Below are 26,133 nucleotides of genomic sequence, written 5' to 3'. Positions count from 1 at the left end.
TCTCTCACATCAGTCGGGTTCAATGTACTATGCGTAAAATGGCAAACATTCCTGGTTTATTTTATCAAATTTTATATGTCTTTGATTTATATAATATTTTTTCAAATAATGTCATAGATTATTATCATAGAATGAATAAGCCATATTAATAAATGGCGTATACAGCATTGCGCAGGCGTGGAAGGGAAAAAGGCGGAACTCACTCCTGCAAAAGGTCGTTTGTTGGGTTGGTTATCACCATAGTCCACACCTAATCTGTGTAGTACATTCGATTCTTATTTAACATCCAATGTAACCTTAAATTAATGTAAGCAAATGGCCTCCAATGCTGCCACGACCGCAAATCAGTGGCTCTCAATCTGTGATGTTCCATTCCAACTAGGAATGGGGCCACTCCTTTAGATCCTATTCATCTCGCCATCGGATTATAAATCCGATTTAATTTGACGAAAATCTCAAATTGTTTTCAGAGATATTGGAAAAGTTTTGACTATGAAATTTAACCGTACACTCAAACAAGATCACCTATACAGCGTATAGTCTAGGATTTAATACAAGGAAATTTGAACACGGGCGAGACCAGGATATTAAACTCATAATACATATTTATCATATAATTCATTTTTAAGTTTGCGTCAATAAACTTATCATATAAAAGGGCATGTATGTTAATAAAAAAAATTAATCTAAAATCGAGTATGTGAAATATCTATAAACAGCTCAAAAAGAGTCAAAATATTCTTAAAATTGTACCATGTATAGTATCTGGTGAAAATGTAATGTATGTATGATTATTCGTTTAAATCTGAGCGTAGCAAATCAATGTATTTTTTTTTTTTTTGCTATCTGTCATAAACATTTGGAGTATTTGAAATGCCTGGTTTTACGACATCAGCAAATAAAAGTTTTTCTGATGATAGGTAACATTAAATATTTTGATAGAAGATTCTCTAACATTTTTCTAAGTTATACGAAAATTTTTTTACTGGAAAGTAACATAAATTTTTTGAGCGTTTAAATTTAAAGTTTTCACCTTTTCTAAAATGAATAGCGTACAGTATACAAAAAAAAAAACACATAGTATCATTAGAAAATTTGTATACATTATTTGCTCTGATCAGTATTTTAAATTTTAAATAATTATTTTATTAAATTTATATCTAAAAAAAGATAACTAAGTAATTATGGTACATAATGCTATACAAACAAAATTTAAATAAAAAAATTATTTATTAAAAAATTTAATTTGTTTTGAGGTGAGTAGTGGTGAGGTTATTGATATTTTTGGGAGAAACACAATCTTTAAACACCCCACTCCCTAATTTCTTCTATGCCAGCAGACTGAAATTTAAAGACAAGGTAGCTTTTAATGATATTAGGACCTCTCAATCATGTTTAAAAATTAAATAATCAGTTGGATGGATACTTCAAATGTGGTTGGTCTATTTTACATTATCGGTATAAACAACTATAGACTAGTAGTGTAGAAGCATTAGATTTATACACACATATAATAAATAAAGAATGAAGATAGTCCGTGTTATTTATTTCAGTTTTTATTATTTAACTAATATTTTTATAGAATTACACCAATATATTAATAAATACTATTAAAATTGACGTGTATAGTTGAAGAGCACAATAATTATAGTAAAGCATAAACATTACAAAAATAGCCAACTATCATAAAAAGTTTATATTTGGATCAAATGGATTTGTAGCTTATTTAGAAATAAATCAGTAAACATAAAACATAATGCTTAAGCAATAACTTCAAAGACGTAGTTATCATTTACAACATTGATTATTTAGTGTAAGTATAAATATAATGAAATATATTGTATCCAATAATTACATGGTTATATCAAAGTATAAAGAGAATTTATTATATTTATTGATGGGCTTTAAACTCAATAAATTCAATGAAATATGTACATTTTTACATTATATAAAAAAAGCTTTAAATAAAACAAAATAATGAAAGTAAATATGCATTATTTTAAAGTTTTTTTTTTAAATTAAATATTTTGTTATATTATGGAAAGGTACTTTTATTAATATACATTATTATTTATTATTAATAAGAAAGTTTTCATTTTTCAATGAAACAAAGATAAATAGAATTGTTTTCTGAATTAAATGTAACGTTCTAAAAATTATGTGAATGAATTAAATTTCAAGCCCATTGATAAGTATCATTGTAATTATTTAATATATTTAAAATAATATACGTGTATAATGTAATTTAGTATATTAAGATATATGTTAAGTTATTTGATACAAATTATGTTCATAATATTATAGTTTGGTCACTAATAAAATAAATAAAATATATGTCTTCTACCCAATAGTCTCTAATGAATTAAAATATTAAAATAAATATAACAAACGTGAAAATTATGCAAAAAAAAAAAAAAATTAAAACTTGTCTAATATAACATTATTAAATTATATTAATCCAAATGAAAAATGTTTGTAGTCCAATAATCATTGAAACTAATAATGATGGCTATTTGTTTAGCAACGGCTGTTTTGACTTGATATGTATTTCAATAAGGTCATATGAGGTGGTTTAAAATCGTCAAAATGGGTATTGCGTACTTGTACAATTTTTTGGGTTCGTCGACCACGGCTATTCACACCTAAAAAAATTTAAATTTAGAGTAAAATATATCAAAAGAGGGTATCTAAATAGATATTTGTATAAATGCCCAAATATTAAAGCTTGTCAAAATTTGTATCTTTGTTTTTTAATATTTTATTTACTCATGGCATCCAATGAATAGTAACGGACGATACTGTGTAGTAGCATTCGATTATAACTCGGCAATGGGGCAGATGTGTAGATTCCATTTGGTACAAGTGAAAAGTATCGGACAACTTCAGTTTCCAGATGATCTATAGCAGCCTAGAGAACAATAAAATCATGTGAAATAATTAACATTAATTTACAGTAAATTACTAAAATGACTTAAACCTATATACGGACATATGGTATGTCTATAAAATATCGTATTACAAAAAGTATTTCTGTAGGTCATTAAAAATTTTAGCGTAGATTTTTCAACAGCTATTAATAAAAAATCTTAATGACAACATTTAAAATAACTCAAAGACGAATTAGACATCAGATCTCGTTGAAGTCATGTTTATTATTAATAATTATTAATATATCTAAATCTATATATATAATAAAGATGATGCTCGAAATACTAGCAGTATTAGGCTACGTTTTTCCTGCGGCGTTCGAATAGTGAAACAGCACACGTGTCACAGCGTCTAGACGATGACCTTGTGTGGACCAGTAGTGACGTTAAATACTGCGTCCAGAGACGCAAGAAAAACATACATCATGAGGACGTAACACTCGCATTTGTTGTCTCTGTCTTTTAAGTGCGTAACATAAAAAAGTTAACGCTCAGCAGATCACGTGTTACTTCATTAGTTTTAAAATAGAGTGAATCAACTTATCAACCTATAATGAAACATAATGGTAAGATGAACATCTGTGTGACTGTGTTTGTATGTGGGATTTTACGATATGTAATTTTTTCAATAAATTTCGGGTGTATAATATAGAAATGCTCCTAAATTCACTTGAAACTAAATTATTGTAAAAAATCCACATTCAAACACAAATCATGTTCTTACCATCAGATTTCATAATAGATCGATTTACTCTAGGTAATGTTTAAAATAACGATGTTACACGTGATATGATGAGCGTAAATTTTTTATGTAACACACTTGTGAGCCGGAGACAACAATTAATGCCAGTGTTACGTCCTAAAACGAACAGGTCGGTGTAAATAATGGGCAAAAGGTAGGGAACGGAACATTATACCCGGAAGGTCGTTCATCGTTTTCGCGAATATCTAGATAAAACCATGCTCGCTGTAAACGTAAATTTAAAAGTAAAGTCATGACGTAAGGACATTAAAACTCACATACCTAACGTTTTTATCATTGAAGTGATTCCTACTGCAGTATTATACAAAAAAAAAAAGATTTTAAGAAGAAATTTCGAATACTTAGACTTAGATATACAACACTTAAGTATCTATAGCGATAGCATCTTAAAATTTTTAATGAGACTATGAGAGTCTACAAAGTAGGTTCGATGCAAATTGTGAACCAGATGATTTCTTTGAAAAAGTTGACCTAATTGAAATCGAAAATTGAACGAAAGGTTTCCGAATGGTCGCCGACTGTCGTAATGTTAGTCGTAATTCGTAAATGATTATAAGTACGAGTGTAGAATGTGTAGCTTCCTTATCGCCCGGTTGTGGGCGGATGAGGCGACTGCATTCTTAAGCGCACGTACGCACATGCGCTTTTCAATACAGACTTGTTCGGAAATATAATGGTTCTCACGTGACAACGAATAACGCCAATGGTCTGGTTAAAATTAACATACCTACTTTTAAAAGTCCAATTTTCATTTTGAAAAATATTTGAACTCTATAGCTTCTACTCTATGTTTTTCTGAAGAAAGATTTTCGATATTTCGAAAATGTCATGTGTTACGGTTCTAAACAAATTGACTTAATTTCTCAAATTGGATAATATGTACTTTAAGGTCCAATGAGACAACAAAATTAAAATTGGAAAACTAGAAGAATGTTTATTTTTCACCAGCTTATAGGTCTCAATGCATGAAAAATCCAATCACATAGTGTCGCCTTAAGATGCTTTTTTAAGCAATTTTTAAAATCGTTCCACTCGGAATCTATATGCATTACTTGTAAATTATTATTATTTATGGGAATACAAATGAATACTATTTTTGCATACACATGCACAATAACTCAATAATAATATAAAATTCACTATCCGAATTTTACGGCAACTTAATAATTGTTTATGATTTAATAAAATACTTCTTGTCAAGTTTTCAATTATAACCCAAAATACAATAGAATTTTAGATAAGTTTTTTAAAGTATTGCATACGATCTGAAGACATCTTTCTGCTGAATTTAAATATTTTTTTAGAATTGAAATAGAATAACGTTAACTAGTTTTAATTTTATCAAAACTTAAGTTCATTAAGCTTACGTAAGTATTGAGGGCCCAGTTATAGTTGACAAGCCCATATCTATCTATATTTTCAATTACAATACTTTAACATTGTCAGAAAAATCATCTGGTTCACATATTGTATTAAATATTAAGGTTCTCACTTCTCATTTAATCATGTTGGTATCACTGGATACTATTCGAATGTTGTAAAAAATCAAAGTGTTCTAAAATATCGTCTTTAATTATATTAACAAATTTCTCAAACGGAATTCGAGTGCATGCATAAATTATAAACATAAAAATGAGGAGACTATGCTTAAAAAATTATCCGTTGATGTTTTATAGTAAAAATATTTTTACTAAATTCTATTGTTTCATTTTTATTATATCATGAGTTTATGATGGATGAACTATATTTTAAAAACTTGTTTTAAATAGGATACTGAAAGATTCACTATAATCGGGGCTCCACGAAAAGAGGAGGGTGGTCGGCACTGTACCCCGGACCTCACTAATCTACTATTCTCTAGACACTAGACAACAGTTCTCATTAAAGTGTGACTAACTGTACAGCTGTACAATGAATAATACCTAGGTGTCTACTATTGTTCAATTACAAATTTTAGAATACCCATTTGTTATGGTAGAATTCAATGCATTCGCCGTTTATATTAAATATTTTACTCATTGCAGCTGTCTGTAAGCTTTGAATTAAAGTGTTGTATGATATGAACTTGTTGTTTGTTAGAATCGTATAAAAACTAAGAAAAATATTGTTTATACTTATTTGTTAATTTTTTTGCAATTTATTCACATGAAAATTTAAATTAAAGACGTAATGATCATACCAAAAAATAGAAGATTTTAAAAAAATTATCGGAAAATCAAGATTAAAATATTATTTCGAAGGCTTGCAGAATTTCAAAGCAGTGTACAATTCTGTTTATTTGCTTAGAAGTTAGGAAAAATGGTGAATCATCAGAGGTATAAGAAGTGGGCTCTTCATTTTTGTCTTCACATAAATCGTTACAAGTAGGCAAAATATGTACTGTAGGTGAATTTTCAACGGTGATATCTAAGAAAAACTACTGGTCACGAGTTGTATAACACTATAGTGTTACTATAGTAACATAAAATAAATCAATAAGTATTCAACACTAAAACTAATCTTAAATTCTGTCAAGAAATAAAATGATGACGCAGTGAATCTTAGGTAAATGTAGAGGCAGACTTCTAAAAAATTCTTACAAAAAATGCAATGATATAGTTTCACTTGGATACATTACACATGAGATTAAAGATATTTTACTTGTTGTTTATCTATATTTCAGGCACCAGATGAAACATGAGTGAATTAAACTATTGTATGATAAAATGAGACATGTAAGGGGTAGAGAGCGTTATATTATTCTCCTTGCATAGTGTGCCAAATACAAGCTAATGAAAAAATTATAAAAAAAATGTAAAATTATAGTAGTAATGCTAGAAATTGGGATCTCTTTTTTACCGCAATCAAATGAATGAATTCTAAACTATTTAAACCTTGATTCATCCGAATATTGAACCAACCAGAAAAACCTTCTGTCATTGTAATGGGTCGTTGTGAAAGCATAACAATTGCTTACCATTCAACAGTCGTAGATAATTTTCCAAATTGTCATGATAGAAAATAAGATGTTCTGGATTGACTAGACAAAAAAATATATGATTTATTTTTCAAATCTAGTAATGTCAGCTGAACTGAGACAATGGATATGTTACTAATTTTATTTAGAAAAATATGAATTGTCATTGAAAATGAGTAACAAAGTAATTCAACTGACGCCATATCATTGTTAATACAACTCAATTGCGTTAAAAATGGAGAAGCTACAAAAAACAATAATAATTTTAAAATGGTTGACAAATAAAACGTAGGGTTAAGTTCATGTTGAAACAGTCAACATATGTTTAGGAAGTATGTGGAACATGTCGAAACAATAATATAACTAAGGTCAATGATAAACAATTTTTAGGAAAGTTAAGTGGCCCTAATCACTTCAACCCTATTGCCAGACAATTAACAGTGATAGAAAGACAAAAACCAATATAATAAATCATGTATGCACTAGAGTATTATTTTGTTTTCAAAAATTGTTAATGTTTGTTTCTTAGGTTTCTATTTTTGTATTTTTATTTTATAAACAATAAAAGTTATTAAGCAAATTATAGAAACATTGTGTAAAATTATTGTTATTATTATTATTATATATGTTTGTAAGCATTATGTTCAGTTTTACATAACTAATGAATAATAATAAATTTAAAAGACAATTTTTTATAGGTAATAAATAATAATTATATGTATAACTAAAGCCCATTATAAATATGAATTCGTGATAACTTACGAAAGGTAAACTTTTCTGTTTGAATAAAGATTTTTGCGATGAAGTCAGATTTTTAAATGCCAAATCAGGACGAATGCTTCGTTTTGACTTTTTTTCAGCTTTCATTTCAGCAGCAGAACGTTTGTTGCGTTTTGGTAGAACGAGTTCGTCATTTCCTTCAATAAAGGATTCTTTCAACTATAATCAATATATAAGATTAATAACCACATAATGCATAATAATAATTTTATATTCAGTATGTTTATGCATTCACTTAGATAGTTATTCAAAATATTTTAGCTGGATAACTTTAGATTGAAATGATAATACAATGATATTTCATTGTTTTTAGTAATAATTTGTAGTAAATATAAGCATATATTTTTTTAAAGAAATATACAAACTAAATAATTATTATAATAAGTATATGAGAAATTAGAGAAAAAAAAATTGGGGTTGGGTAAATAAGGAGCCACTCACTAGCAGTATTAAACTTGGAATTTAAGTTGTAAGATTAATAAGTTAAAAAGTCTCTGCACCATTTTCCTTTGAGCCTGCAACAGGGATTACTAGGAAATAAAGAGATATGTAAGCCATTTATCAGAGGATTTTCATGATTTACACGTCTGTTATATAAACGTTTGATGAAACTGCAGCTTTTTCTTTTCTATTTTGATATCTAAGTCTTTGTGAAGAGTAAGGTTAGAGACAAAAGATTGATCATTGGTTATTTTACGGAGTGTAATGTTTTGGAATACCAAAAAAAAATACTAGTATTTTATTTAAATTTTACTTTTTTGACGATCCCCATATTCCGTACGTCTAGATGGGTTTCAGAAGAGATTTATTCAAGAAAAGTATAAGTTTATCTTTCAGTTGCTTGAAAGAAGCAAGAAAATTTAAATTTGGTATGCGCATATTGAAAAGGTTAACATTTTTAAAATGACTTTGTGTTTATTTGTATCTTTCATCAACTTAAAAAAATTCCCATTTTGATCTAATTTTAAGCAGCTGAAATTTTACTTTTAAATGGAACAAACTGAGTATTATAATGTTTACAAGTTATTTAGTTAGATTTGTTGAATGCAAACACGAACATACAATTTTAAATACTTTTTAGTACAATTATAAACACTTTTAATTACACATCCCAAATCAGAATACTATTTGGAGTATTTAGATGTGTAAAAATTTATTTCGAGACGAGTAGTTTATGATTACTTATAAGTTATAAGTATCTATTGAGTGAAGTGAGTTAAATGAGTTAAGTGAAGTGGCATAGGGGAAAACCGCAAAATGTACTTTGCTCATCAAAACTTTAAACATTTTTATAAACTTTATAAATCCTGAACTACTCGTACGAAATTTGATTTCTATGTATCAAAATACTCCAAACAATAATATCATTATAATTTTTTATCAAAAATGCATAGAACAAATTAAGATCAATATTATGAAAATATATTAAAAGTAAATTATTATTTTGTTTTACATAAACATAACAATTTAAACTTAAGCGGATGCTACAAGGCCATTTGTTCTGTCTTACAAGTGCATAACTAGGTACCAAATTTACGCTCAACAGATCACATATGTCTCCATTTGTAAAATTAGAGTGAAACGACTTATAATGAAACTTGATGGTTAGAACAATATCTGTATTATGTAGGCTTCATTACGATAGTTAAATTATTAATTGAGCTATGAGTATTTCCAATTTAAGATATATTATATCCTAGGAACTTGTTTAACAATTTAACTATCATAAAAAGCCTACATATAAAGACCATCAAGTTTCATAATAGGTAGATTCATTCTAACTAACGGAGCTAAACGTGATCTGGTGAGCGTAAATTTAGTATGTTACTCATTTGTAAACGAAGACAAAAAATAACGGTGTAGCGTCCTCTTAAGAAATTAATTTTTTCTGTTATAAACTAGTTATATCACACATTTCCTATCCACAAAAACTGCACTACAATTATATTTTTAAGGTTGGTGGAAGGATGTTTATTCTCAATAAAATATCTAAATTCTAAATGATTAAATAATGGAAATAAAACCATCTTATCAATATACCATGAATAAAATCCACGATATTAATAATATTCAAAACTAACTTATAAGATGCTGCTATAACTTAATTGTTTAAATTTAAACTTCATAATTTTAAATTATTCTTCATCGTAATTTAAATCGGAACAGCATAACATCATACGATACGTACGTCAGGTCGAGTCGAAAGCTTGTTGATTGCTTTGGTGAATCCGTTTTTGTTATCATTACAAAATATATCATCTTCATATTCATCGCACAGAGCCAGAAGAAAATTCTCTGAAAAAAAGTTATGTAAATACTTACATTATGTTTACATTTTAAATATACTATAATTAATATCAGTGTTTCCAAATGTTCTTTTACTTTTACTAACTAAATTTGGCTATTTTTAGAATACTGTAGGATTAGTAACATAAAACTCATAATAATTAAAACTAAAATGATTTAAAATAAACAATTAACCAACATAACTTCTCAGTGCAGGGTTATGTTTATGAATATGTCACCCTTTACAACCCTTGTACCTATCGCACAAAATAAATTATATTAAATCAGTTTAACAGTTTACTTTACTAGATGAGGGATCATAGCTTAAATGGTCATTGCAAATAACTACTGGGTATTCACATATAAATTGAAACTATTAATATAAATTTTAATAATATAATAAAAATACGGGAAATCCCACAATTACTATTAATTAAATAAGTATCAGTGTATGTGTTGTATTGTAAGCATTTTTTATTTAATTTAAACTCGAAAATAATATGAACAAAAATAGAAATGCGTCGATTCCAGCACTATATTATATTCAATCCCAAGAATAATCTCACAGATGTGATAACTACAGTGATAGACGGTGTAATATAAAATTGTTATTATTATTCATATTTTTCAATAATTAATAATAATAATTATTAAATTATAAAACATCAGACTATAAGACATATTTGAAATTTATTTTCGACTTCAATAAATTGCGACTCATTTGTACAAAAAGTTCCCATAAAAATGCTAAAGTCAATTTGATATTGTTATTGAGTTATTAACATGCACATGTAGGTACAAATTATTAACAAATACTTATACTGTATTAAAAGAGAATATCAATTATAATATATATAAAGACTAATAAAGAGTATAAATAAAAAATCAGTCGACCGACCGATTTACCTCAGTGCACATCTCCTACCAACTTCCCAGAATTAGTATAATCACCTGATTCTCGATGGGTAAAAAGTGATTGATTTATTTAATGACATAGTATAGATCATGTATTGTATGGACATATAGCGACAAGTTTGTCAGAAATGTGCAGTGTTCTATAGTCCATCTTTATTGGCTACTTTTCATGAGCTAGTGGTGCAACCAACCTGATAAGTGACATGCGCTAGTAGCGTGCCATTACCCCCTAAAAATCCCTGGCCTGTCCACTAGCATGTCCTGAAATTTTAAGAAAATTATAACATTGTCTTTTATTTCTTAAAAGTGCAAAATAATATTTTATTTTATTATGAAGATATTTATAAGTATACTTGGCAGGAAACGTGGAATACAAATGTTACACCTCATTATAGGTATTATATTATATTGGCCCTTGAGTAAAACTATGTGTCTCAAATTTGTCCAACCAGGTATAAAGTCTTGGCGCCGTCACTATAAGAGCTGGACACACATAGCAATGTATCATTATATATTTCCCAATAGTTTTAGTTTTTTTGTAAACCTTTCTACTAGACAAGCAATGAGTCTATATAAAATGTGGCAACATAGAGGGTCCTTTTTTGTAGTCAATATAGGATACATCACTTTGAGATGTTAGCACGCCTTTCTTAGAGCTGTTATACAACAGTTCTTGTCTTGTATATAGTAGTAGCATAAGGTCTATGATTTTTCTGACTTCAGTCATGGTCTCATGGACAGATTACATATAAAATAAATATTATAATATGCAATTTCTATCAGCTATAACTTTATTGTATGTCATCTTTTGGTTTTTAACCAAATATACTGAATATAGTCTAAGAACATAAACATAAAACTCATAGACAGCGAACAACCAGATTAGAAATTGCTTAATTATTGTCCTCTAAATAAAAACCATAGGGAGGTTTTTAAATATTAATTATTGCTTAAATTATTTATAAAAAAAATTGTGACACTATATATTGTATATCATCAATATTTTTACAACATTAAATCATTACCATTCTAAAATGATTTAACCAATGTCTATAGCAGAATCTAAATGTAATATTTTTATCAGTTAAATGTATAAGAAAATACAAATTATAAGTTTACCATTTTGTGCACGATTTGCTTTTTTACGTCCCATTTGAGAAATAGTTTTTTTCTTATATGATACCGGTTTAGTATCAACATCTGAATTATTATATTCGACATTGTAAGAAATCCTTAAATCAGGGTAGAGATTTCTGTGGTATGTTGAATAATCAACTATGGTGACAGATGGTATCTCAGTTTCATAATCTGATTCATCGCTGGCATCAGTGTTAGTAGTGGAGTAAATCGTATTTTCCACACTATAATGATAATATACATGTTTAATAATAATATAGGTACTTTCATTTAATAATACATATTATGGGTAATTCAGTCTTGTTAAAAATACTTTTTAAATGTATTTAGAATACATATTTAAATGCTCAGTGTCATTTGTATTTGAAATATTTATTTTAATATTATCTTTCAAATGTGTTTACGTATAAAAATAAATACACACCTAAAGTATTTAAAATACATTAAAATAAAGTTTTTATTTTGATTTATCAAGGTTTTCGACTTGCTTAAGTTTTTGAGTTAGCGAGGTTTTAGAAAAAGAAACCGACTCAAGTATGTATTAAAGTTTTTAATAATTATAAACAATATAAAAAAATGTGATTATATACCTAGTTTATTTAAATAAAAAAATATAATAAAAAATGTGTATAGTGTTGCAACTTTATAGTAGATAATTTATTATCTTACTTTGATTTAAAGTTTCAGAGCAGATGTTACTATTAATGGTACTTTCTACTACATTTAGAGCACAAGCCAATTAGACAAATTTTTATAAAAATTATCTGTCTATACTTGGAAAACAAAATATTTAAGTTATCTATAGTTTTTCTTTTGTGTAATAGAGATTTTAGTAAGGGAACATAATTTTTTTTGACTTATCAAGGTTCTACTGTATTTTACAAAATATAATTTATTATTTACTAAGATATATGATATGTAAGCTTATCACAAATGTATATTTTAATTGTTAATAAATACATTCTGTTAAACTTCAGCTAAGTAAATATAAATTATAGGTATTGTGTCATGTGTGTATTTGACAAAACCTTAAATATTTTTAGAAGCATCATAAAATATTATTTTAAGAGAATTTTTAAAATGGTAAAATATGAAACAAAAATTTAGGTTGCTGAAATACATCTGAGAAGAGAAAAAATATATTTTGTGTACTGGAATAAAATATAAAGAATAATAATTTTTAAATTCTTTAAAATACACTTGTAATAAATTATTTGAATACTTCACAAGACTGATGGTTATAAAACTTATAATATAAATATGCATTACGTATATATAAGAAAAAAATCAATATACATGATTACATGAAAACATTCATATCGATTAGTTCACATTATGCATGTTTTGTCAATTTGATAAAGGCAAAATATGTTTAATAACATTTTACTTATAAGGGCAATTAATGTTGGCATGCTTTAGACCAGACATGTCAAACTCAAAGTATTGATTGGATCAAATATATTACAATTGTTTAATATAAAAATGCACGAAAGTCTTAATATAAGATACATAACAATTTAATGAAAAACATTTTGTACACATTTTTAATTTTATTCATTATTTACATTTACATTTATTCATCATTTACTTATGCAATTAAAATTCATCAGAAGATTAGATAATGTATTTATAATATAATTTATATTATGATATAATATTTATATTATAATGAATTTAAAAATGTATTATAATACATAATGTATTATGTTTCTTACTAACTTAGTTGTGACAGAAAAGAAAAATTGTATAATTTTTCTTTTCCGATAAATTGTTCATTAATGTTTCTATTCACAGACTATAAAATGATGACTGTTATAGACACAGGTAATTGTAATAGACAACAAATAATAATTAAATTAAATAATGTTAGAGATTGGTATATGGGATAACATTCTTATTATTACATTACAAATGCGATGAGGTATGATCCACATTGTCTGATAATTGTAATAAATGGTTTACCACATTATTTAAGTTTTAATATTGCAGTTGATAGAAGAAGCAATACATTTTAAATGTTATGGAATGATTTATTACAGATTTAGTAGTAAGTCAGATTAATTTTAGATAAAAATATTACATAATATCAATATGGAATGAGAAGCAATGTATTTAAATACTTGTAAATAAAAATTTTTCCGGTATTCCAAATAATTTTTGGATAAGTGTATATAAAACATTTAAAAAATACTATTTTATTCCAGAGTATAATATTTTTTTCTCATTGATGTATTTCAGCAATTAATAACTTTATTTTGTATTTTATTATTTCAAAAATTATATTTTATACCTAATGATTTTAAGAATTTTTAAGATTTTATCAAATGTGCAGATAACACAAAACACAATAAATAAATTTCATATCTACAAACTTAATATAATAGATATGTGACATCTGAAGTTCTTATACATAAAATAATGTTAAGTATATATTTGTGATAAAAATAAAAATATTTTAATATAAAAAGTACTTTGAATATTAACTTTTAAAAGATAATATTTATTTATTATTTATCAATGAATTTAAGAGGTATGAATTATTTATTATATAAATAAATACATAATACATAATATTTCTAAAGAGAAGGATAAAACTTCTTAGATCAATATATCTAATTAAATAATAATATAGTAGGTACTGAACTATGAAATGGCTTAAAAATAAAATATTTTTTTAATATAGGTTTTATATTAGTTTCTATTTCCCTATACATGCTGGAATAAAACAATAGTAGCAATGCAGTATAGTTTCTACTAGTATTAGGTACTTACAGTTCATCGATTTCAACTGGAAGTATTTCATCACTGCAATTGCTAGCAGGCCTCTTGGTTATACCCATTTTGACAGCTGTGATGATAATAAAACAATTGATCTCACTGACAACTAAAATAAAAACCATTATAAGAGAGCGAATAATTAGATACTACTGATCAAAGTACAAAGGCTGTTGACCAAAAGATACTTTACGATGGTGACACTGTATAAAAATCATACTGTCATAAGTACCATAGTGTATACAAATCTGACCACTCCTGTGAATTTAAACTAACTAAAAAAATATTTCTGGTAAGATCTATGAAATACTTCTAGACATGTCTACCGTAAGTATCCACTCCTACTAAATACTAATTAATTTACTATTACACTTACGCCAATGCACAGGTACACTGATTTCTAATAGCAAGGTAAATGAACATGTTTTAGAAATCAAAAGTAAATAAGATATAAAAAATATTTAATATCTTTTCTATTTCTTGTATACTTAATTAGAGTGTTGACTTATACTTCTCGTATCTTTAAGAGTTTTCTTATAAAATTATTACTAAGCGAGTAAGCAAGAATGTAATGACTAATTTTAATGGCACAATGAATACATAACGAACCAATGAGTCAGTATAAGCAGCACTATATATCATATGCAACTATACAAGTAGAGTACTTACTGTGAATAAAAAAAATCTGAAAATATTGTTTCCAGAACAAATAGCTTCCAACTTGTATTAGGTTACCAAGGTTTGTGTTTATTAACAAGGATAAAATATTGATTGGGGTTAAATTGAACAATTATTCTGTAGGTATAACACTAATACCAATTATATATTAAAACTACTACAGGTTAATTAAATTTACTATACAGAGTTTAGGTGACCCAAAAGCTGTTGTGCGGTAATTTTCAATATAATATGTACAAAAAAAAAAATCACTATTGCGCAACGCGCGAGTGGACCGAACCACCGGACGAGTAATGAGACTAATGAGAAAAGATAATTATTTAGACTCCAGAGTATGAAATCATATGAAAGTAATGGAAGGAATATTATGATAACTGAAAGGAAAACGGAGGTGGTGTTCGTTGACATTCACGCTATTGGTTGATGTGTTCGGGCGGCGAAAACAGCCGATGTTATCACATGAGCCGACCTACATGATAACAGAGAGAATGGCTGACTGGCTGAGGAAAATTAGGCCAAGGTGGATAGTGGATACGGTCATGAAAAATTATACTGTCATAGATACGGTGAAGTGTAAGCTGCTTAATGTTTACCTATGGTCGAAGTGTACAATACTAATAAAACATAATTACAGAAATCCAAAAATATTAGTAATACTATATATATTATTAAGTATTGGACTAGTATCAAATATCTATGGTTATTATTATTTATAAGGTTTTAAAATTTGATGAAATTTATTTTCCATTATAGTTTTATGAGAAAGTAAAAATAAAATAATTGTTCCTATCTTATATTATCAATTTAAAAATTTTAAGAGAGAAAGATAACATTTTTAAAGGTTGGTTTATTGATATCGAATACTAATAAATGAGTAATTAATAAATAATAGCTAATAAAGACTTAATTCATAACTGATAAATTTACCGACAATACAATATCTACCATATACATACATTGGCATCTAACTTATAACCATAGTAATATGACATTATGACATACATATGTAGTAATTCGTAAACTTTGGTCGATAAGTCATTCATTGTAGATATTTTCTGTTTGTAATTAATTATCATTTCTATAACTTCTTTAACTAAACCCGTATTAAAAGAAAAATATGTCATTATTATAAATTTTATTGGAATATTTCATGAAGTGATATTTTTTAATTTTTCAATTTTAAATATTTCAAATCCAGAAACCTAATGCTATTATTACGAATCTAGTTAATGTTTTGAAAAAAAACAACGTGATTCACGTAACGTGTGTAATGGTGTTGTTTAGTTACTGGGGAACACTGTGTACACTATTAGAGACACTGGCACACTGCGTCAAGTTTCGCTCGTAGTCTACAACATTGTCAACATTACAGTTGTAATAGTTGTAATACACTAATGTCACTAATACTGTCTACACTAGTTTCGTCGTCTCGTGTGTTAAATATTTATGCCGATGCCCGATAGCGGGACACCCAAGTTGATTTTATTAGGGCTGAAGCCTCTCCAAAAAATATCAATATTTTTAATACAGATTAAAAATGAAAAAAAATTATTATGATTTATAGTGTATTGACTTTATTGTTAAATTGGTTTGTCACAAACATACAACAAAATTCAATAATTTGAGGCAGTTACTAAATGAAAATATAATTTTATTAATGTATACTAGATGAAGGGAAAGAACAAAACTATTAACAATGAACCTAGATTTTTGTTTAATGTACAACATAATATACTAAAACGACTCTAAGTGATTGGAGTTTTGTCCATTGAAACCTACGTATAAGCTGGTGAAAAATAAACATATTTCTAATATTTCTTCGCAACAAATACATTGAAGTTCCCTATTTTAATGTTGCTCAGCTGACGTCACATTTCATATAACACATGTGGTGAGCAAACCATACCATAAACACTAAAAATTGCCTAAATGTTGCCTCTTAATTAATAGCCACCAACAGCTCAATATTCAATTGCTTAACAGCAGAACATAAACGTAAATAAAATATTAAAATATAAATTTATTCAATCAAATTAAATTACCTACATTTAAATGTACTAAATATAACAACAATGGATATCTACTGAGCAACAGTTTATTTTCTTGTAATACATATTAACATATAATAAACCATATATAAATACAGAATAACCCGTTTTATTTGTATTCTTTGCTTTCGCCTTACTCTCAACTATTTGGGTTCGACAAAAAATATAGAATAACCAGTATATAGGGTATATTGATGCAAAAAAGTAATGAACTAACTTTATTTGTTGCTCTAATAAAACTGTAATGAAATTAATTTACTTTTCTATTTAAATAGTATACATGTTCCCTCTTTGTAACAAAAAAAAAAAAAAAAATTAAAGAAAACAATTAATATTATGTATTTCTCAAATAATTATCATTTTACATACAAATACACAATGAAGCAGCATTGGTAAAAATATTATACAACTATATAAGTATAATTATTTATTTTTAAAAATAATATAATAGTTATTCAAATTGTAAATTGGTAATTATTATTTTATTCAAGTATCAAAATATATTCCTATTATTTATACATATAATAACATAAAGACGCCAGACTACTTGACCTGTTCATAGGGAATGTTCTATGTACTTCAAGGAAAATTAATTGAAAATAAAACTTTTTTTATTAACTTTGAATGTAATTATGTTTTATGTATTATTATTAATATAATTATTAATGTTAATTAATAACAATAAAAAATATAATAATACTAATCATCAGTCATCTACTTTGACCTCATCATCTACTTAAAATTGAAAAAAATGTATTAAAACAAAATATAATATGTATTACTTTATTTTGCTTATTTATACACCAAACGGATTTTTATTATACATCAAAATAATAATAAATGAGAAATTATAACAAATTAAAATTAATAACAGGTAACAAAATAATATACTACCTACTGCAGTAAAAATAATCCAAGTAAACAGTTAATAAATTTAACAGAATCAAATATACAACATTATTATATGTGATTTAAAAAGAAATCGCTTAATAAGAACATTTTGTCTTATTTACAGAAATTTGTATTTTATAACTTAAAATAAATTATATTATACAGTTAATTATTAATATACATCATATAGGTAGTTTCTTAGTAAGTACAGTAAGTCAGTAAGTATAGTATATTAGTATGTATACAATTCATTTCACAAAGTTTGTGATAAAATAATTAGTTTTTAATACATAATATGATAATTTCTCAAAAACTAAACATTTTTCGTTAATCAAAGTCAAGAATTTTATTTAATTTGAATGAAGAATCAAATCTGTTTTGGTTGATTATTATTGCTTTTCTTTATACATATAAGAACATAGAAAATTGAATTAATTAAAATAATTAAAGTAAATTCAGGTTAATAACATATTTAAAGATAAAAAGTAATTATTTTTAATTTTTAGCACATATCTAACTTACAGTATAACTTAATAAATTATAATTAAGTATAAAAGAAAAAATGGAATTTATTAGTATTTAGAGTAATTTTACTTCAACTACGGGATCTTAAATGCATATTTAATGCATTTTTAGTTCATAAAAGTCTTTATCTCACTTCTCATTTATCATACTTAAAAAAATAAAAATATGTACAGAAATAATTTATAACATTATATAAATTGAAATTAATTGATAAATGATTATTAGGTTATTCTCGTAGATCTTTTGATTTTTTATAGGTTATAACTGAATAGATTGAAAATTCAATTATAATAATCTGTGGATAGTCCTATAAAATTATTAAGTATTACAATAAATTTTTGTTTATATACTGTTTAAAAAATAATGATTTTATGTTAATTTAAATAAACACAGAAATTATAAGGCATAGGTATTTTATAAGTCACTGAATGTTAAGAATGGTGAGGAAACCAAGATTGATTTTTAAAAACGGCATTTATTTAGAATGTCACTTACTGATAAAATTTAAATACAACAGTTTTATGAATTTTTTTGAATTACATTGATATATTGCTATAAAAATTATGTATTCAATATTCATATATTTTTTTACTGATATTTTGTTTGACTGATTTTTACATTATCAAATGTAATCCTGTATTATTTTATATTTGTACTATCAATTAATTAATTAATAATAAAATAATATGATTTTTAATTTCACAAAAAATATTGAGAGAATATCCAATTTGGTAGGTCACAAACTAAACAAATATCATATGACAAATAGAAACACGCATTTAAACATCAGAAAAGAGATGTAACAGAATTGCGGTTAATAATGGTATTAGTAGTGATGACCATTTGTCTCCATTTGTTAACAGATTTTCATTTATCTAAGTATAATATTTATGGAAAACAGTGTATAAGTGTAGCTGTAATTGACATATTTGGGTAGAGGTGCATTTCTTTTATTACTTATTTTTCTAGTGTTAAAAGTATAGGTGACTAGTAACTAGGTACATTGAAGGCTATAAATTAAAATTTATAATCTTTAACTTATTCCTATGTATTGTATCTATTATTATTCATTAGTAATTTTTAGAATCTGAGCGAAGTTATTGGTTTTACAATGATACGTATGTTGTTTCTGTGTCAATGCTTTTTGAAACAGTAAAAGAAAAAAAAAATGTTTCCATTTGTAGCATTGAGGTAAATTAGTTAATAGCAAATTGGTTAATGAGAACTTTAATGATATGCGAAAAATGAAAAATTCACTTAGAACTGTTCAAATTAAATGAAAAATTGGTATATTTAAGCAGAACCAGATAGGAAAAATTGATTTTATTTTTTTGTAGCACCTGTAGTAGCTAGGTAATACAAAAAAGTAATGATAGAAACAAAATAAAAATATTGAATGTAGTATGCTATTCAACATTTTTCCTGTGCAATGAAAATTTAAGAATCATAGATATGTTTTTGAGTACTGCTATAACTGAGAACCAATTTTTCTTGTTGACAAAAATTAATGAGTTAATAAAAAATTTATCGACTTTTAGGTAAATAAAAATTAAAAACTTGTATAAATACTAACTATTAAATACATTATTTTTTACTCAACACATAATTTACAGTAGGTAAAATTTAAATCAATTATACATAAAAATGGTCAATTATGAGAAAAGAATATAAAAATTTGTTACTAAAGCTACCAGATCATATTTTCTTTTTGATAATCACTGCAACACATATTAAGTTACAATACTTATTACATATTATAATTGTTGAATTTTAAAAACATTTGCTTAAAATGTTGATTTGTCATTTTGAGAATGTCATTTTTTCATTATTGTTGCACCATCAACACTAAGCACTATCTCTAAAGACATACTACTTGTTAGTGGAATGTTGTACTTCACAACAGTGGCGTGGCGAACTTTATTAAGTTATGAGGCACAGTTATATTGTCAGACCCACCACACACCCCACCAATCACAATAACATTAAACATTTTTTTTTAAGATAAAATATATTTATTCATTTAAATAATAATGCTTTTTTTAACACATCAGATGATCTTTGAGGACACCCACCACCCCTCAAACTGAGGCACGTGCCTCAAATATAGTCCTTCGCCACGTCACTGCTTCACAACACCTAAAAACTAAGTACAAATGTTTTTGTAATATTATAACTAATATTATAAAAAGTTGCTTTAGAAGAATACTCTTGTGATAATATGTAAATTATGCAAATATCCTTATGTTTTAAATGAAAATATTGTCAAAAATCTATCAATTTCATCACTAGCTGTTGATTTTTCTCTCGTGAATTTTGGGATCAGATAAAATGGGGACCTTATTTCTATACCTAAAAAAATAATACAAAAATTATTATCAATGAAATTTGTTCATTTTAGCTCAAGAGTATACGAGGAGTAATTAATGCCTAGGAACTATGAAGAAATATAAAAATAAAGAATAGATCAGTTAATTAATATTTTACATAATACATATTAGTAAGACTGTAAAAGGTATTTACTATTAACTATTTGGTAAATAGTATTTACCAATTAAGTAGGCAAAAAACAGCTAAAATGAAAATAAATTAAAGGTAGAACATTATAGTTATAGTACTTAGCTAAATAAGATTAATATATTTAATAAGTAGTTATTAATTATTACATACCATTAAGTATGACAGTCATCAGAGGTTTTGTAAAATTAGGAGCTACTTGATCATTTATCATTGATTCATATTTATAAATTAATTCTTCATTTGTAGGTAGGATGTGAGTAGATGACCAAAATATAAATTTGTATCATCTCGGAATAAATCCTAGTTTATTTTAATTGGCCCAATAATTTTTTTTTTTTTGATTTTGACCCATAAGATGAATATCACTAGTTAAGTTGTATTAAATCTGAAAATAATATTTATAAAATTATAGATGATAAAGTATTAATAAATTAAATTTTTTTCAGGTTTTACAAGTAACCTGACAATAGCCAATTCGGCTGCATACAAATTGCGCCCCACGGGAACAATTCCATCAGAATTGGGTACTGGGTAATCAAGGGGGTAACACTGGCACGAATGGCGGACATTTTCCCCCCGGCTGTTTTCGGCGTAGTAGGACATTTCCCCCCAAAAAATTTTTGGATGCGGACATTTTCCCCCCGTATTTTTTTCTATTATTTACCTTCGAATATAAAATTATTATCTTTAACACATATTTGTGTTATTTAACACATCTTTAACACACTTTTGTTCATATATTTTTTTTTTATTTTTGTAAAAACTGTACGTTAACTAAAAAGTCTCTAATCTTAATTTCAATAAAAAAATAATGAATAATATTTAAAACAAGTTAAGTAAAAATATAATTTTAAATAGATTGTCTAAATAATATAATATAGTACAATACAACTGGCCAAAAAATCCGACATAAAAATAAAAAAAGATTGTATAAACAATATATAATTAGTAACTAAAAATCCGACTTAAAAATAAAAAAAGATTGTATAAACAAAATATAATTAATAACTAAAAATGTCGACATAAAAATGATACAGTTTGTAAAAAATTCTTTATTTCTGATTCATTGGTTATCCCTAAACACATATTTTTTAGTCTTTTTTCATATTTATTCTTTTTTTTTGTAAAAACTGTACCCGTTTGAATATTTTAGATTTCAATGTTAACCATCTAATTCAATATTAGTATACTACTATTTTACTTTTATTTAAAATTATATTTTTACTTAACTTGTTTTAAATATTATTCATTATTTTTTTATTGAAATTAAGATTAGAGACTTTTTAGTTAACGTACAGTTTTTACAAAAAAAAAAAAAAAATATATGAACAAAAGCTAAAAAATATGTGTTAAAGATAATAATTTTATATTCGAAGGTAAATAATTATTCTAACACATTTTTATTCAGATAATTATGAAAAAAAAAATGATACAAATATCAATTTATTTACTCAAATAAAATAACTTAAAATTATTCGAATAACTATCTTTGAAATTTAGTTTAATAATATTTTATTTGAATAATTGTGGTTGAAAATTATTCGAATACATTTTTATTCAAGTAATTGTAAAGAAATCATTCAAATAATTATCTAGATCCAATTTTGCATAACTCGGCTATTTAAATAAATTTTTAATTACCACTGTTACTATAAAGTTAATTATGAGTGCACAACATCAATGGTATTTTGGTTATGTATACTGAAAATCTTGGTCTTCATAATTTAGAATGGTGAAGTTGATTTCATTGATTTGTTCTAAATCATCATCTACTGACAAGTTACTAGTAATCTTTCAGTTTTTCCATCGTCAAATTTATGACCAAATGTTCTAAACAATAACAAAGAATCTATAGGGGTTAACATGAGGTTAATTATATGATAGTCATAAACATTTTAATGAGCAATCAATACAAATTCATAATAAATAACTTACTGGGAACATTTTACTAAAATGAGAACTATCGTCTGTAGTACAATAAAATAATTTAGCCAAAATCTCTAATTGAGTGTATACTGCATCCATAGCTTTGACAAAAAACATCAAACATATGTGAACTTTTTAGTTGTCTCAATGCTGAAAGATGAATACTTCTCGATGAATCCTCGTGACCATTATTCAATGGCATGACCTGAGAAAATATTATATTAAACTAATTGGTATCTAGGTATGTACAATGGGCAATGTAAACAATGAACAATGTACATTTTATAGTTATTATACTAAAAATTAAAATTTTGTTGAAATCGATCAATCATCCATAGTTGTAGGCTTGTAGCCATATATGGACATCTAAAATTTGATTAATAACCTAACTGTTCTAACTAATAATTAATTAATAAGACAAAAAATAAAACAAACAAAAATAGACATTACATATTCTTACTTTGACAAGTAAACTTTATGTTGTTTAAAAAAACTTCTGAAATTGGTTATTGTTAAGTATCTGATTGTTTTTAAGAACTACCAGTATTATTCTATAGTGATCCATCATTACATGTCTTTGTTTGCTGAATAATTATTGTGATCAATTGTTTTTAATAGATTTGGACGTTGCTTCTGAATAAAATGAAATAATATAACTTTAAAGTTTGAATAAACAATCTTTATATCTTATGCATTAGTGCACTAAATTATGTGTATTTAAAATTAATTTAACACACACGAGTCATTGGATGGGTTAAATGCCATGGGAATTGTACTTACGCTGAAATGTTTTTTTTTTATATTAGAGTTGGAAAGTGAATACACCATGTAACACTTTATATCGACACAACTTAAGCACTTCACTTCCAGCTTCTGAATAAAAAAAATATCCTCAATGACTCTTTATACTTCAAAATATTTTTGATAATTTGGCTCAGGTAAAATTTGTTCTTCTAAATCTGCAATATGATCAAATTAATTAATTCAGTAGAAGAATCACATTATATCAAAATTAAAAACAAATTTAAATAATGAAAACAAGATATTAAAAGTTTATTGTTGTTGCAATATAATAAACAATCTATAGGAATGTTAAACACAGTGAACACGATATGAATAATATGATTGGAAGTTCTTAATGAAGCTGGTAATAAATATTGCAATAGTGTAAAACGGTGTCAGGCTCTACATATAGTAAAAGTGTATTACTGATTTTGCGTTAATGGCCAATTGAAAATTTTCTGTACATTGTTTAAACACAAGAAAAGTAATATTATTTTCTAATAAAACTATGGAAATAAGATAATACCATGTTCCAGATTTTATTATGGTACCATATTAAAAATCATATTTGGATATTCCGTAGTTCGTACCGTCAACGATCAACGATAAATTTAATTGATAACCATTTTACTATTTTAATACATAGTACTAATAGGTAATAATTAATAAGTAATTAGTCATACCTCATAAGTAATAATATCTTCACATAGCACAGTCAGTAATTACAAAGTAAACTTTATAGTCCAAATGTCCAATGTCCAATGTGTAAATAATATAGATTATAGCTTTCTCACTCAACGATATTGTAGTCGGTGGTGGGGAACGATATCATCTGATTACTGACTTTCGTACTCGGTTCATATTTGAGCACCGTTTCGTAAAATACTAGTTTGCACTGTTTGACCTGTTTGTAGTTCCTATTTTTTTTGTCTTTGTTCTCGTTGGATGTGTTGTTCCAAAGGATTGGCCTAGATTCCACTAAATAAATTAAAGTTGGAGTATTGTAGGAAAAAATAATTTTAATAATATTAATAAAAATTAAAAAAAAAAAATACAATTAACATCTGTTGTCTGTTGAAATGTTGAATAATTATACGCCATGCCTAGGTATCCGGGTGTCCGTACTCCGTATCCGTATAGAAAAAGCATACACGGACTCTTCTCATAGATGTTAAGGAATAGATGGGCCAATGGGCCATGACTATATTAATAAAATAGAAGGACGTGTGTCGAAATGGGGAAGAGAGAAAGATTGTTTTTATCATTGTCTTTCATTCTGGCACAGGTCTTATCATAAATTATGTACAATAATTATTTTTATAAATTATATCTGTGTTGAGACCTCTATAACCTCAAAATATTTTCATGTCCGTTCCCGTATGATAAGCATAAAAAATAATGGACTATTCATTCTTTTATACCAGCTGTCTATGACTCTTCCGTGTATATTTTCGAAGGTAAAGGCAGATTTTCATTATACACGTGTGTTGTGTACACATAAAATGTCCAACAACGCAGTAAAGTGGTTAATCTTATATTCTTATGGTAACCTTACCCAATAAACCAATCACAGCAAAAGATTTTCCCGAACGTTTGTAGTGGAAAACTCACCTTAACCACTTTTATCATTTTCTCTTATCACCCACACCCAAGGTGGATTTATATATATATATAAATCCACCTTGCCTATACCATACTCGATCCACAGACTAATTAGTACCACAGAACAATTAGAAAGATAGAAGATTTTCTATCAAAAGCCGTGGTACTAAGATATAAATGTATGGTTGCGGACGACGTATGATAATGTATAAGCAAGAAGCAGCCATCAAAGTGCTTACAGTCAATCTGACTACATGGTGGCGCTCTCTATTGCTCAATAAATTCCAAGAATTAATTTATATGTTTTTGATAGCGATCATAGATAGCATGTCGGTAGAGCACAATGTAATTGTGTAAAAATATAATATTATTATATATTTATTTATTTAGCTATAATAATAAGGATCGGGATTCGGGAATTTGTTTTTTATACCATCTGTGATCATACAGCATTTTACACATTATTGACATAACATCTCGTTTTAATATAATATATACAAAATTGTGATTTATTATTTATATTAATTACTACTACCCCAAAAAATGTCTCATCGTTGCATTCGCTCACCGCATTCTGTGGCAAACACCACTTTTGGAGTACCGAAGAATGTTGGAAAAAAATAA

At 26.3% G+C, this 26,133-nt stretch overlaps 1 protein-coding gene and 1 long non-coding RNA gene across 5 annotated transcripts; both read right to left on the bottom strand.

The window, feature by feature from the left end:
- Window positions 1-1,538: 1,538 nt before the first annotated feature.
- On the bottom strand, window positions 1,539-15,592 carry LOC107169159 (uncharacterized). Its single transcript, XM_089215932.1, has 7 exons — window positions 15,209-15,592; window positions 14,537-14,648; window positions 11,747-11,988; window positions 9,615-9,721; window positions 7,409-7,585; window positions 2,767-2,908; window positions 1,539-2,642 (listed from the first exon to the last, which is right to left on the bottom strand). Exons 2-7 carry the CDS (start codon window positions 14,602-14,604, stop codon window positions 2,518-2,520), a joined length of 861 nt encoding a protein of 286 aa, XP_089072058.1. The 5' UTR covers window positions 14,605-14,648; window positions 15,209-15,592; the 3' UTR covers window positions 1,539-2,517.
- Window positions 15,593-17,580: 1,988 nt separating this feature from the next.
- On the bottom strand, window positions 17,581-25,505 carry LOC107170699 (uncharacterized). 4 transcript variants are annotated; one of them, XR_016189800.1, is made up of 8 exons: window positions 24,963-25,505; window positions 24,591-24,885; window positions 23,905-24,083; window positions 23,585-23,757; window positions 23,134-23,329; window positions 22,840-23,047; window positions 21,349-21,583; window positions 17,581-18,556 (listed from the first exon to the last, which is right to left on the bottom strand). It is a non-coding gene; the product is annotated as an uncharacterized LOC107170699 (long non-coding RNA). The 4 variants fall into 4 exon arrangements; XR_016189798.1 differs by lacking the exon at window positions 17,581-18,556 and adding an exon at window positions 20,914-21,030; XR_016189799.1 differs by lacking the exon at window positions 17,581-18,556 and adding an exon at window positions 20,914-21,030 and having other exon boundaries at window positions 22,840-23,028.
- Between the last annotated feature and the right edge of the window lie 628 nt (window positions 25,506-26,133).

This window comes from Diuraphis noxia, unplaced genomic scaffold, assembly GCF_037042655.1.
Source record: "Diuraphis noxia isolate RWA-SAM2 unplaced genomic scaffold, SU_Dnox_SAM2 contig0001, whole genome shotgun sequence".
Classification (NCBI taxonomy): domain Eukaryota; kingdom Metazoa; phylum Arthropoda; class Insecta; order Hemiptera; family Aphididae; genus Diuraphis; species Diuraphis noxia.
The sequence above is the reverse complement of the archived record's forward strand: the minus strand, read 5'-3'. Positions and strand labels throughout refer to the sequence as shown.

Excerpts from the sequence above, each read along its gene's own strand:
- LOC107169159 (XM_089215932.1), bottom strand. The coding sequence starts at position 14,604 with ATGGGTATAACCAAGAGGCCTGCTAGCAATTGCAGTGATGAAATACTT. Across the intron at positions 11,989-14,536 it reads CCAGTTGAAATCGATGAACT|TGTGGAAAATACGATTTACT; the intron begins GTAAGTACCTAA and ends TTATCATTATAG. Across the intron at positions 2,909-7,408 it reads AACAGAAAAGTTTACCTTTC|GCTGCTATAGATCATCTGGA; the intron begins GTAAGTTATCAC and ends ATTGTTCTCTAG.